Source organism: Pyrgilauda ruficollis, unplaced genomic scaffold (assembly GCF_017590135.1).
Source record: "Pyrgilauda ruficollis isolate IOZ18807 unplaced genomic scaffold, ASM1759013v1 scaffold48, whole genome shotgun sequence".
Taxonomy (NCBI): Eukaryota; Metazoa; Chordata; class Aves; order Passeriformes; family Passeridae; genus Pyrgilauda; species Pyrgilauda ruficollis.
Genome location: NW_024526377.1, coordinates 3,524,371 through 3,539,000, shown reverse-complemented (window position 1 = coordinate 3,539,000; position 14,630 = coordinate 3,524,371). Strand labels below are relative to the sequence as shown.

General features: G+C 51.2%; 2 protein-coding genes across 3 annotated transcripts; both read right to left on the bottom strand.

Moving 5' to 3' along the window:
• Positions 1-524: 524 nt before the first annotated feature.
• On the bottom strand, positions 525-2,041 carry LSM10 (LSM10, U7 small nuclear RNA associated). 2 transcript variants are annotated; one of them, XM_041479283.1, is made up of 2 exons: positions 1,987-2,041; positions 525-1,172 (listed from the first exon to the last, which is right to left on the bottom strand). In XM_041479283.1, exon 2 carries the CDS (start codon positions 1,077-1,079, stop codon positions 708-710), a length of 372 nt encoding a protein of 123 aa, XP_041335217.1. In that variant the 5' UTR covers positions 1,080-1,172; positions 1,987-2,041; the 3' UTR covers positions 525-707. The 2 variants fall into 2 exon arrangements, with proteins under 2 accessions (XP_041335217.1, XP_041335218.1); XM_041479284.1 differs by having other exon boundaries at positions 525-1,084; positions 1,987-2,028.
• A 27-nt stretch (positions 2,042-2,068) lies between these two features.
• Positions 2,069-13,892, bottom strand: OSCP1 (organic solute carrier partner 1). Its single transcript, XM_041479280.1, has 10 exons — positions 13,740-13,892; positions 8,631-8,785; positions 6,847-7,014; positions 6,412-6,492; positions 5,746-5,849; positions 4,824-4,952; positions 4,241-4,310; positions 3,623-3,762; positions 3,005-3,068; positions 2,069-2,691 (listed from the first exon to the last, which is right to left on the bottom strand). The coding sequence occupies exons 1-10, from the start codon at positions 13,849-13,851 to the stop codon at positions 2,575-2,577; spliced, it is 1,140 nt and encodes a 379-aa protein (XP_041335214.1). The 5' UTR covers positions 13,852-13,892; the 3' UTR covers positions 2,069-2,574.
• Positions 13,893-14,630: the final 738 nt, after the last annotated feature.

Sequence of the window (14,630 nt, the reverse complement as noted above, 5' to 3'; positions counted from 1 at the left end):
CTGCGCTGCCGCCCAGCCCCAGGCCCGTGCAAACAAGCACCCCCAGGGCACAGCCCCCAGCTGCGCTCGCAGAGGCCACACGGCTCCGTGTCCCACGGGGTCCCTGTGGGAACAGGCTGCAGACTTTGGTGGCACCGCAGAGTTTGGTGATGGAGGGGCAGGAAGCAGAGGAGCTGGCAGAGCCAGCGTTCTGTGTTCCGGGTGAAGCACATTCCTGCTTTTTGAGGCAGACGGTGCTGCCCCTTCCCCTGTGTGTTCACTCCCCTTCATCTCGCTGAACACTTCCAGAATGGTGGCTCAGCAGGAAGATGAGCCAGAACCAGAACCAGCCCCTGCCCAGCTCAGCACCAGCGGCTCCAGCTCCAGGGTAGCCGTGCTGGTGACAGCAAATCCTTTGCTCAGTGGGCACGGAAAGGCTGAGCCAGGGGCAGTGGGATGGCAGCTCCAGCCAAGAGTCTTTTGGCCACTGGAGGAAGCACATGAGCTGCTGCCAATGGAGCAGGAAATGAGCAGAGAGACCACAAAGCCTTTAAGTGGTGTTATTCACTACAAAAACCAGTCCTGCTCCTCTGCAGGTGGGGGGAACAGCAGACCCTCAAATCCCCGGCAGAAAATGTTCCTTGGGGGCTGTCGTTGGGTGGGACAGAGGGAGCTGGCAGTCCATCGAAGGGGCACGTCCACCCTGGGCCGTGGGCAGCACCAGGCCCTCACTTGTGCTTGGCGTGAGGGAACTCGCTGCGGCCCTTGTCGCGGCCCCCGAAGTAGCGCACCCTGTGGATGGCCCGCAGCTGCTCCTCGATGGCGGCCCTGATGTCCACCTCGTCGGGGATGTGCACGTAGCGGATGTTCCTGCCGGTCACAAAGAGCTCGTCCAGCTGGGACACGGCGCCGTGCCGGTCCGTGAAGGTCACCTCGGCCAGGCGCACGTTCATGAAGGCGTCCACGCTGGTGACGCGCCCCGCGGCCGCGCTCTCGTCGCGCAGCTCCACCGTGGTGACGCGGCCGCGCAGGCCCTGCAGCAGGATCACCAGGCTGTTCTCGGCGATGGTGCGCTCCTTCAGGGAGTGGCTCACCTCCATGGCGGCTGCGGCGGGACAGGGGATGGGCACAGGGGCTGGGGACAGCCGCCTGCTGGGCCTCACAGGGAGCAGTTCCTGTCCATGGGCCAAGCCCTGCACACACACCTGAGCATGGATCAAATCCTGCCCACGGACCAACCCCTGCACACACACCTGAACACAGATGAGCCCCTGCACTCACACCTGAGCATGGATCAAATCCTGCCCACGGACCAACCCCTGCACACACACCTGAACACAGATGAGCCCCTGCACTTTCACCTGCCCATGGACCAAGCCCTGCACACACACCTGAACATGGACCAAGCCCTGAACACACACACCTGCTCACTGTACCAACCCTCACCTGCACACACACATCGCCCCTCGCACTCTCACCTGCACACCTATCACCGGTCACACGCCCACCTGCACACACACGGCCCCTTTCACACCCACCTGCACACACACGGCCCCTTTCACACCCCCGCACACACACGGCCCCTTTCACACCCCCGCACACACACGGCCCCTTTCACACCCACCTGCACACACACGGCCCCTTTCACGCCCACCTGCACACACACGGCCCCTTTCACGCCCACCTGCACACACACGGCCCCTTTCACGCCCACCTGCACACACAGGCCCCTTTCACACCCACCTGCACACACACGGCCCCTTTCACACCCACCTGCACACTCACCTGCTCTCACACCACCCCTCGCACTCCCCTGCACTCCAGCATCCCTCGCACACTCCCCGCACGCCGCCCCTCGCCCCAGTCACTCCCATTCTCCTCGCCCACCCCCCTGGCACACGTACCACCCTCCCCTCGCACTCTCCCTGCCCTCAGCCCCCCTCCACACCCGCTGTCCCCTCCCAGGTCCCCCCGCTGTCCCCGTCCCCATCCCCCTCCCGCACTCACGCGCCGCCGCCGCCTTCCCGCGCGCTCGCCCGCGCCGCCCCGCCCCTCGCGCACGCGCGGCCGCGCCCCTCGCCCCGCCCCCCTGAGGCTGGAAGGGGCGGGGCGGCCACGCGCGGTGTCCGTGTGTCCGGGTGTCACAATGTCCCCAACTCCAGTTGTACCCATGTCCCGGTGTCCGCGTGTCCCATTGTCCGTGTGTCCCGGTGTCACAATGTCCCCAACTCCAGTTGTACCCATGTCCCGGTGTCCGCGTGTCCCATTGTCCGCGTGTCTCAGTGTCCCTTTTTCCGCGTGTCCCGGTGTCACAATGTCCCCAAGTCTCGGTGTCGGTGTGTCCCGGTGTCACAATGTCCCCAACTCCAGTTGTACCCATGTCCCGTTGTCCGCGTGTCCCAATATCCCTATGTCCCGTTGTCCGCATGTCCCATTGTCCGCGTGTCCCAATGTCCCGTTGTCCGCGTGTCCCAATATCCCTATGTCCCGGTGTCCGCGTGTTCCAATGTTCCCATGCCCCGCTGTCCGTGTGTCCCGCTGTCCGTGTGTCCCAGCGTCCCGCTGTCCGCGTGTCCCGGTGTCCCCGTGTCCCGCTCAGAGCCCGTCCATCAGTGCCAGCAGGTCCTCGCCCTTCTCGCCGCTGCCCGGGCGCGGCTCCGCCACGTCCAGCTCGCCCAGGATGCGGGACAGCTCCGCCCGCCGCGCCGGCTCCTGCGGGACAGACACCGCGCTCAGCGCCCCCGCTGCCACCGCGCCCGGGGCCGGGCTGCCCTGGGACGTGCCCCTTCTTCACCCAAGTCCGCTAAAAACTTGCTCTGGTGTTTGTCAGGATTCAAGTTTTCTTAGTAAATGTTCGTCAATTCCACTGTCTTGGCAGAAAATTGGCAATTACTTAGTTACGAGCTTTGAAATGGGAAAAAATGTATTTTTAAGTCCCTGCTCTGGGTGAAACATCGTCCTTAGTAAGGCAGGGATGGTGAGAATCAGTGATGTGAAACATACCTGTACTCTTCCACACACGTACCTGTGTGGCTTCAATGTTGATAACCTTGTAGGACAACTCCTCTGGCCTGGTCTGTGCAGCGTGTCTTGATTAAAAACATGAGAAGAGTGGTTAATCACATGAAGATGTATAAGGAAATGATAAAAATCAGACCTCATCAGGCTCCTGTAGGCACAAATGATGCTCAGAGGATGCTCACAGGGCCAGACTGGATGGGGCTTGAAGCAGCCTGGTTTACTGGAAGGTGTCCCTTCCATGGCAGAGTGGAATTAGAGGACCCTTAAGCTCCCTTCCAACCCAAACCATTCTGAAATTCCATGAAGTTTGGCAATGTCTCTGTTCCTACTTGGCAAATTAATGTTTTCACCCCAGTTTGGAGGTTTCTCCCTGTCCTAGATATTGAAGTGTAGAAGAGCAGGAATATTTCTGCAGCAGAAACACGCAGACAGAAACATCCTGCTAAACTGGCTGGAGGCATATTTCTGTCCAGTGGCATTGGGACAAAAGCTGCATCACAGAGACACCTGGAGCAGGATAACAACACACTGCTCTGACCCTAAAGCTCTCGAGGGCCAGCTTTGCTCTGCAGGGCTCCCCACAGGGCACCCCAAACCCAAACCCAGAAGGATTCCAGCGTACTCCTCCTCCTCGTCGGTGGTGAACAAGTTCAGCCGAAATCCCGACTCGCCACCAGCGGGTTTCTGGATGTCCAAACCTCCCAGCAGCCGGGCCAAAAAGTTCAGCTCTTCTTTAGCAAGAGGGTTGGGGGCTATGTTCTCCTGCAGGAAACAGCAATGGGCTCGTTGGGCAATTACCTGGGGCTGCAAGGAGCTTTGATATTCTGTATATGTCCTTCATATATTCCTATATTGTATTCATGTCCTTCAGAGGGATATAAACACGTTTCTTTCCCTGTTATTCCTGGGACAGATTGGGCAGATAACCACAGTAATCACCAGCTCCATACTGGAAATGGTTGCTTGAATTTATAGACTCAGCACAAGACACTTTTCCAGCTAAACTGGACAGATGAGAAATCTGTAAAGCCAACTTTCTGTTTTCTGAGGAGATTAAAATGGAAGCAAGCACATCCTTGCAGTAGCATGTGGATTCTTTGGGAAAACGTGCCTTGGCTTCAAAGGACTGGGGAGGATTGGATGAGGCTCTGGGAACACCAGAAAAGCTTCCCTGACCTTATCCCATATCTGTAGAATAAGAATTGGCTAGTTTAAGTGACAGGAGGAAGACAACACTGACCTTTGCCTGGGATGCCAGGTTTTTGGATGAGCCTGACATGTGTGTCTCCACTGGCCGGGTCACGCTGTACCTGGAGGGAAAACACTCGTGGGAGAACAGCTTGTTCTGGGACCAGGTACAGCAACCAGAGGGAGAGCACAGAATTTTAGGAAAATTTCCTGAAGACTGAACAAATGCAATGAGAAGTTGCAGCTGAGTGTGGAGGCAGTAAGGTGTGTGAGGGACAAAGCTGTGAGAAGAAACACAAATCTCATTGGATGGAAAATGTACATTAAGGCAAACAAGGAGAACAGAGAGGATTTCTTGACTGTGGTTACATTAAATCACATTTCACATGAGATGCAGCACAAGGTGAGAACACTCTTTCCTCAGCTCCACTGTGGACATAAATCAAAGTTTTGCTGGTTTTTGCAGCTCTTTATACACCGTCCACACATGTCCTGGTGCAGGACAGCACCTTGTAACAAAGTCAACCTGATAATTAATAACAGAAGAAGCCAAAACCACACCAGGCTGAAGATGTGCTTCTGACCAATCCATCAGCATTTGGTTCAGGTTTCTACACAGAACAAAAATTACTTACATATTTGTTCCAAGTTTGAGGACTCTGTCTCCATAAAGCTCAAAAGATCCTTCCCTTTGTGGAGTAACATAATTCCCAGCAGTGGTGAACTCAGCCCTTTTAACTTCCACTCCTTTGTGATTGAATATCCTTAAAAACAAGGCATTATTGAAACATTTAGTGGCTTCAGTCCTGATTTTAGTACCTAGTTCCTCTGCTTTCTGCATGAGGGGAATAAAACTCTATTCTGTATAGTAACAATAACAATAATAATAAAATTAATAAAATAAATAATACTTATTAAGTATAATAATGTTAAATACTACTACTAAGAATAATAATAATTCTGTACATTGCTAAATGCCTCTGTTATGGGATAAATTACTAACAGCTAATTTATTGGGATAGAAAACTCCAAAAGCAGCTCAGCATTTCATTGCTGGGTGACTTAGTCCCAAATTCTGCCCTTTAAATAGTATTTCTCATTATTACTACCACTACTAATAATAATAATTCTATATGATAATAACATTATATTATGTATAATAATAATATTCTGTGTACTAATAATATTAATAGTTCTGTACATTGCTAAATGCCACTGTTATGGGATAAATTAATGCTAGCTAATTTATTATGATAGAAAACTCCCAAAAGCAGCTCAGCATTTCATTGCTGGGTGACTTAGTCCCAAATTCTGCCCTTTAAATAGTACTAAATAGTAATAATAATATAATATAAGAAAAATAAAATAAAGTATAATAACAATAATAATAATAATAATAATAATAATAATAATAATAATAATAATAGTAGTCTCTTAAATAGTATTTACTGCAGGTTCAGCTATCCATGCAGCAGGAATGGCAGTTTGAGCTGGATTCCTGAGCCCTGTGGCATGAGATGCTGCTCCCTGGGCAGCCCCCCAGTGGCACCAGCTCACCTGATGAGCCCTGGCACCTCTGTGCCCCAGGGGACAGGCCCTGAGACTGGCAGCACGAAGCGACCGTTGGAGTTTTGCACTTTATCCTTCAGGAAGATGGAGACCTGCAAAGGGACATCACAAACATCACACCCTGGGGAAATCCCCATGGACCTTCCCATCCAAATTCCCTGAAATCTGAGCTTGAGCCTCTCTGCCTGCGCTGGGGAAGGGCTCCCAGAGCTCTTGATCTGTGTAGGGATGTATTTACAAAGCCAGTGATGTGGAATTGTGGTCCAGAGGATGGGCACACTGACCTAACATTAAAAAAATTATATTAAAATCTACATCCTGTTCGTGCACGTGAGTGTGACCAATTTGTTTAGAGAACATCAAGATTTCATGCTCAGGTTTCCTATCAAGTTTCTTCTAAAAGGAAAAACAGATTTATCAAAGAGCAAATCACACTAGTAGAGATTCCTTTTTTCATCATATTGTAGAATTATTCAGCATTATTTGCAGTATATGTGCTCAATTTGTGAAATTTGACTGCAATTACAAGCACATCAAGATGATTGAAAAGCACAAACAACAAACCCAAACCTGCAGTGTTTATAAGCAGATCCTTTTATATTCCAGCCCCAAACTCTCTGTCATTCTCCCTGCCTAGTTGGATTGGGCTCTTACCCTGATGTGCATGTCCTGGAAGAAAATGAGAAGTGTTTGCCTGATGAGCTGGAATTCACCATCAGAGAGACAGTTGTAGGTCTGGAAAAGGAAAATCATCATGCAAGGGTTTACAGGTGTGCCATGTCCCACCCAGGGAAAAGAGGGAACAAGCAAGTACAGCTGAATATTCTGATCCACTTTCAGGGGGAGCAGAGATGCTCTAAGGGGGCTGCTGGTCATTATCAATAATTATTGTCTGCCACTAAAAGTCTGATTTAATTTCTCCTGAAATCAGTGGAGACTTGAATCAAGCTGAATAAGCAACACATTGATTTAAAGTGGGCCAGCAGAAAAATACCAGTTGACTCACAGCCCTCTCCAATGTAGTAATTCATCTCTTAAGAGGTAAAAAAACCCATAAAATCAAACCACAGTGAATCTGAGGATTCTTACCTCGATCAGCCGCCGGAAGGTCTCATCCACCTGGTTCAGAATGCCAGGGGAGTCGGAGATGAAATCCTTGATGGCATCCAGGTGGTTGAAGGTGACCAGCAGAATGTCCCTGGGCCGTGGGCACAGCAGCACTTGGTATTTGAAGGCCATAGTCATGAGGTCGTAGAGCTGCAAAGGAACACAGGAATGTTGGTCCTGTCACAGAGGAACCTCCTGGGCATGGAGAGAGGGATTCATGGAGAGAGGGATTCATGGAGAGATGGATTCAGTCAGGCCAGCGCCTGCCTGTGGAGAGGAACCTCCTGGGCATGGAGAGAGGGATTCATGGAGAGAGGGATTCAGTCAGGCCAGCGCCTTCCTGTGACACAAGGAACCATTTCAGCTTCCTTTCCTAAAAAACAAGACCCTGCAGTCCCACCCCCAGCCTTCCAGCTGGGTCTCCAATGCCACCAGTGCCCAGCGAGGTCACAGCTCGAGTGCTGGGTCCAGCTCTCAGCCCTCAGTGCAAGAGGGACATGGAGGGGCTGGAGCGTGTCCAGAGAAGGGAACGGAGCTGGGGAAGGGGCTGGAGCAGCTGAAGCAGCTCGGGGGCTCAGCCTGGAGCAAAGGAGGCTCGGGGGGACCTTCTGGCTCTGCACAACTCCCTGCCAGGAGGGGACAGCCAGGGTGGGTTGGGGTCTGCTCCCAGGGAACAGGGACAGGAGGAGAGGGAACGGCCTCAGGTTGGCCAGGGGAGGTTGGACATCAGCAGGAATTTCTGCATGGAAATGTTGATTAAACATTGGAAGGGGCTGCCCAGGGAGGTGGTGGAGTCCCCATCCCTGGAGGTGTCCAAGGAATGACTGGAGGTGGCACTGAGTGCTCTGGGCGGGGGACAAGGTGGGCATTGGGCACAGCTTGGACTCGACGCTCTTGGAGAGCTTTTCCAACTCCAGCGATTCTATGAATTTCAGCAGCCCTGACACCTGGGTGGAGGGCTCTCTGGTAATCCCATTCCTACAATTTTCCCCTAAATTTGTCTGTGGATACACTGTTTGTTGGCAACAACTCCAACACCTGCAAGACAGTGGGTGTCAGTACAGAAATACAGAATTTATCCACACCCATATACCATACATGTGTATCTTTTTAATACATATGAAAACACCTATAAACTTAAGGAATGCTCAGTGAACTTGTTCAAATCAGACATGTAGCTGTTCAAGCAGAAATAGTTCTGAAGTAGCTGATACCACCACAAACTTCCTTGGCCAAGAATTAATGTATTTGTGGGGTGCCCAGACGAAGGCAGGAATGATGAATTTGACTCCATGTTCTCAGAAGGCTAATATATTATTTTATTATATTAAAGAATGCTATACTAAACTATACTAAAGAATACAGAAAGGATACTTACAGAAGGCTAAAAAGATACTAATGAAAACTCGTGACTCTTTCCAGAGCCTTGACACAGCTTGGCCCTAATTGGCCAATGAGTGAAAACAATTCAAATGAAACCAATGAAACAATCTCCAAACACATTCCACATTTGAGCAAAACACAGGAGAAGCAAATGAGATAAGAATTTGTTTTCCTTTTTCTCTGAGGCTTCTCATCTTCCCAGGAGAAAAATCCTGGGCGAAGGGATTTTTCAGAAAACATAAATGTGACAGAGAACCATTTTCACAAGGAAAGCTTTTCCAAAATACTTCATAATGGCAAAGCCACGGGTTAAATACTGCAACAGAAACTGGTGAAGGGCAGCTGGGGAGTGAGCAGAGGCAGGCTGGCAGCAGGACCCTCACCTTGTCCATGCTGGCCTGGTTGAGTCTCATGATGGAGGCGTGGGCCAGCCGGTCGTACACGGTGCGCAGGGCTTTCTTGGAGTACAGATCCTGCGGTTTGAACAGCTCCTCCATGAATTTCTTGTTGAACATGGTGCTGATGATGTCGTTCATAACTGCAAAGACAAATTTAGGCTCTGTGGTTTGCTCTGGAACAGCGTGTCCCTGCTCCATCCCAGGGGCACAGCGGGGTTACCTGTGCACAGCAGGACAGGGGAGCAGCACCTCTGGATCCAGCTGTGCCTCAGCCCCACCTGGGCTCAGCCACCTGATGTCCCCCAGGGCACAAATGCCACCCGAGCTGAAGGCAGCAGGCCCTGTTTGCCAGTGGGAATAAGGCTGGCTTTGTTGCCCTGGTTTTACAGCTATGGCTGGCACTTTTCATTTTTAAATGATGTTGTTTGTTGTGGATGTTGTAACACTGCTCTGATGTGTTATTATCTACCAAAGCTGCAGTTCTGCTTCCTAAGGAGAGCGTTTTGCACTGTGGTAGATCTTTGCTGTGCCTGTTCCTCGACACCCTCTGACACCATCAGTCTATTTTTTAACCTCTCAACAGAAGCTCCTGCAGGGCTCTCTGTAATCTTTATTCCAATCAGATTAATGCTGGCAGGTATTTAATAAAGCATTTATATCCCTGGGATCTATATCAACCCACTCAGGGCTCTCACAGCTGAAACATCTGCAGGCCCTAGAGTTTCAAATGCAGAACTCCAAATTTCCTTACTTGTGGTTAATTTTAATGTGTAAATTTAGCCATGGAACTGTTTTATTACTGAGGAGTTGTTAGAGCTCAGGAGTGCTGAGTGTGAGGGCTGTGTTCTGGTTATTGAGCTTCTAATGCAAACAAGATGGAAAACATTGTGCAGTGCTTCAAGCAGATGCAGCACCTGAGCTTTTGTGCTGGGTCTGCCACTTTTATTATCTCCCTGATACACTCTAAAGAGTTATCATCAGTAAACATTTATTCCTCAAAAAAAGGTAAATGAATACATCAGGTCACAGATTACTGTACAAGTGTGGATTTTCCTAAGCAGATGAGTCTTACAAAGCTCATAATGCCAGACAATTCTTGTGGATTAGAAAAATCTCAGAAAAAAAAAAAAAAAAAAAAAAAAAAAAAAAAAAAGAAAATAAGAAAAAGTGACCATACAGAGAGTGGCAGTGACCAATGGTTTGAGTTATTGCCCTAATGGTTCCCTGGGGGGGTCAGACTCCTGGCTTTTCACACTTGTCCTACCCCAACAGGCAAAACAAAGGTAATTTCCCAGAGGATGAACTCCCTGGGGACTGCTGGGAGCCTGGGCAGGGAGAGCTCTGTTCCCAAGGGCAGAGGCCTCCTGAAGTGCTTCCCTCTCCTCCCTAAACCTGCTGGTTACAGGCTCCTCACACACAGCTCACACACAGCTCAGCAGCCCCTCTGCAGAACCTGGCAGGGCTCCCTAATCCTGGTTTAAACACCCCAAAACCACAGACAGACCTCAGCTCCTGAGCAGTCTGAACTAGGAATATACCTAATTACAAATGGGAAAAAAGTCCCTCCTTCCTCCCTTCCTTTCAAACAAACTGGCCATAAAACAATCTCTAATTGCAATCTCAGGCAGAAATCCTCTATTTTTCATGGAAAAAAAAATATATTATACTAGTAGATACTAGTATCTAGTTAATTTTGCAGGGAATAAATTATGACAAAAATAAAACTTCTGCTTTATATTGCTATTAAGGAAAATATTTTTAAGCTGCTTGTGTGTGCTGCCCCACAGAAAGACTTCTCCTGCCTTTGGAGAGCCACAAACAACCCAAACCAGCAGGAGACAGACACCTCCCAGTACACTGATTTTTCAACAGAAAAACCACAGCCATAAATTAAAACTTCTTGTGTGGGCTATAAAAAGAACTGACATAAAAAAAAAAAAAAAATCACGGAAAAGGGCAAATTGATCATAAATCTCTCACATGTTTGACAATGACACAGCCAAGGTCTCAGGGGGCCCTGGAGTGGCCATAGCAGGTGACACAGGAGCACTGGCCCAGGGACATGGCACAAGCAGCACAGAAAAAGCAACTGAGCAGAGAGGGAGGTCATCAACTGGGATGAGAGGAGGGAAACCAGTATAACCAGTGTGATGGACAGGGCGGAAGCTGGGGGTGATGGTGGCTCTGGCCTCCCCACACCAAGCCTCTGGTGACAGACAGCATGGCTGGGATGCATGACATGAGGCTGGAGCTTGGCCTGGGCGATGCTGGTGCTTCTGGAGGATGTTTGGGGCAGCAGAAGGAACACTCTGAGCTCTGGGCAGTCACCCTGAGTGCCACAGGGCTCCTCAGGGACCTTGTCACTGCTCCATCCGTGACAGCCCAGGGGTGACATCAGAACCCTGCTGAGATCCCCTGGAGCACTGAGCAAAGTGCTCTCTCTCTCAGGAGAAGGGAAGGGTCAGCCTGGGACCTGCCCCTGAGCCAGCCCTGTGTCCCTACCTCCCAGCTCTGGGCAGCTCCTCCTTGCTTGGGACGGGATGGAATCTGTCCCTGGATTTCTGAGTTAAAGGGTGTGCTTGGAAACAGCGTGTAATGGTAAGAAAACAGCTGGGGCAGACTCCAGGACATCAGCATTTACCTTCAGTAAATATTAAAACCTACCCAAATGATGCTTATTTTGCAAAACACCAATCACAGCCTTGATCCCTCTTAAAAAAGCGCTGCTCAGAAGGACCTGTAAGTTCTGCTCGTGCTCACCGAGCAAAAACCTGAGATCCAAGAGATTCATTTCCTCATTCCTTAGCACTGCCCTCGCTGCAGGCTCCTGTTCCAGGGCAGATCCCAGAGGAAACACCCCAGGGCTCGATCCCACCCTCAGGATCCCTCCAGCCAGGATGAGCTTGGCTGAGCTGTGGGCTCCTGCTCCTTTGGGATGGCTCTGCCAGGTGTGACCACCAGCACAGGTGGGTAAAGCAGCTGGGATGGGAATGCCTTCGATCATCCCTGGAGTTCACCTGTCCAAACCCTGAGCAATGCATCAGATAAAACCTTGGAAAATGGAACACACTCAATACTCCTGCGTTTAAGCAGAAAAACGACCTGCACAATGCTCACACAATTACATGCTTGCATGAAAACAGTGGTAAAGAAACACAAATACCATTTTTGCAGGCAAGATCACCAGGATAAAAAGCTTTGCTCCATTTATATTCTCGGTTAAATTAACAGCTGATTTTTGAAGCCATATGATTTTAAGATACGGTCTGTTTTTTGGTTTTTTTTTCACTGATTTACAGTCAAAAGGGCATTTAAGGAGCAGGTGAGCATTATTGTTCATTTGTGACACTGACTGAAGGCTGCAGGGACAGCCTCAGGTGTTCAGGCACGATGAGCCCCAGGTGTGCACGTGGGGTTGGACTGGTGCATGCAGCCAGCAGTTACTGTACCTCGTTTCCTGTCCACATCTGTCCATTCATCTACACGAAGCATATAAAACAAAACAGCAGTTCAAGATGTAAGAACAAGAGTTGCAAGGAGAAGAAAAGAAAATAGAAAGAAATAAACTTAAAAAAAAAAAAAAAGAAGCTAACTAATGGATTTTGTCTTGTCTTCATCAGCATTCAGCACTGAACAAGAACCTCACCCTCCCCTTGGATAAAATCCTGCTGCTTCAGTGCACATCAAATTTTATCCTTTGCATGAGCTTGGGTAGTTTTCAGCTCTATTTTGCACTTAGAAGTAACCAACATTTGAGTGAACAGCTTTAAGCATCAACAAACACCTCAGTGTGGATGAACCACATCTCATTGAGATTAACACACAATTTTTTGGAAGAAAAAAAAAATCCATGCGTGGACAAACCAAACCAGGCCAATTCTCCTGCTGAGATACTCCACCAAGATTTAAATTTAGCTAAAATCCTAAACTTGTCCCTGAATGAGCAGCAGTAAACTTCTGTCACATCATTCCCTTGTCAGGACACACATGAATAATTACAAATTTCCCCCTCACAAACAATACAACAATTACACTGTGAACCCTTTGTTGTTTAGCACTTCATAAAGGACAGGCAGAAGGGATAACAATACCAAGCTCATACCAAGTTGATTTTTTATTAAAACACCACAGAGCTTCTCGAGGCACTCACATTCCCCATGCCCTGACAGAGAGGTGCAAGGACTTGTAAAGCAAAAAAAAATTGAAGTATTAAATGCAGAGGTGCTTGGCTGGGAGCTGGAGTTTCATGGCCCACGTGGAGACACGAGACAAGGATTTTGGCCAAATGAGATTGTATAAAAGCCAGACAAGGGTTTCAGGATCTGTAGTGGTATTTGAATTTCTGCACGAGAATTATAAATTTATTCCTGGAAACTCCTTCCCATTGCAAAGCAACCTGGCCTGCCCCAAAGAGCCCAGGAGCTGGGCTGACATAACCAAATCCTGGGTTATTTTGAGTCCAAAAGCGCATTTCTGAAGCTTTAACCCCCGAACTGAGCACAGAAACACCAACACCGACTCCACTTTCTCCTCCTGGCTGAGGACCTCCCAAAGCAAGCTCAGCATTCCCTCGGGCTGTTCCCAGCACAGGAACCTCACCGAGCTGATCAACCCAGGCAGAGCGCAGAACACCGAGGGCTGATTTCTGTGATAATTACTGCGGTCACGACCGAAATCGGGGCAGGGAAACCGAGGCCGTGAGTCCGCAGCATCCCCCGGTGCCAGCACAGCGCGTCCCGGTGCCGCGGCTGGCAGGGAGAGCACACAGCCTTCAGCTGCGCCGAGGATGGACATTAGAAAAAATAAAATTATTCTCTGAAAGAGTGGCTGGGAAATGGAGTGGTCTGCCCAGGGAGGGGTGGAGTCACCATCCCTGGAGGTGGCACTGAGTGCCGCGGTTTAGCTGTGAGGAGCTGCCAGGGCACGGCTTGGGCTGGGTGATGTTAAAGGTCTTTTCCAGCCTTTTCCTCTGTGATTCTGTGGCAATGCCGGGCGGAGCAGCCCGAGCCGCTCTCGGGGAGGCGGCGGCGGGGGCAGAGCCGTGCCCGGGGACACGGCGGGCACCGGGCGCGGAGGGACCCGCGCGGCGCTCACCTTTGCGCGCCTTCTCGCCGGGGATGCTCTGGGCGCGCAGCCGCTGGTCCAGGATGTAGAGCATCTCCCCGCCCAGGTTCAGGAACAGCAGCGGCAGCGTCCGCACCGACATGGCTCCGGCCCGGCCCGGCCCAGCACAGCACAGCACGGCCCGGCCCAGCCCGGCCCAGCACAGCACAGCACAGCACGGCCCGGCCCGGCCCCGCTCCCCGCGCCGCCGCCGCCGTTGCCGGGCAGCCGCGGGGCCAATCGGGGAGCGCCGTCTTGGCCGGCGGGGCGCGCATGCGCAGTTCCCGGTGTGAGTGGGCATCACGGTGATCCACGTGTGCGTCCTGCCGGTGTGAGTGTGCATCCTCCCGGTGTGAGTGTCCATCCTCCCGGGGTGAGTGGGCATCCTCCCGGTGTGAGTGGGCATCGTCCCGGTGTGAGTGTCCATCCTCCCGGGGTGAGTGGGCATCCTCCCGGTGTGAGTGGGCATCGTCCCGGTGTGAGTGTCCATCCTCCCGGGGTGAGTGGGCATCCTCCCGGTGTGAGTGGGCATCGTCCCGGTGTGAGTGTCCATCCTCCCGGGGTGAGTGGGCATCCTCCCGGTGTGAGTGGGCATCGTCCCGGTGTGAGTGTCCATCCTCCCGGGGTGAGTGGGCATCCTCCCGGTGTGAGTGGGCATCGTCCCGGTGTGAGTGTCCATCCTCCCGGGGTGAGTGGGCATCCTCCCGGTGTGAGTGGGCATCGTCCCGGTGTGAGTGTCCATCCTCCCGGGGTGAGTGGGCATCCTCCCGGTGTGAGTGGGCATCGTCCCGGTGTGAGTGTCCATCCTCCCGGGGTGAGTGGGCATCCTCCCGGTGTGAGTGGGCATCGTCCCGGTGTGAGTGTCCATCCTCCCGGGGTGAG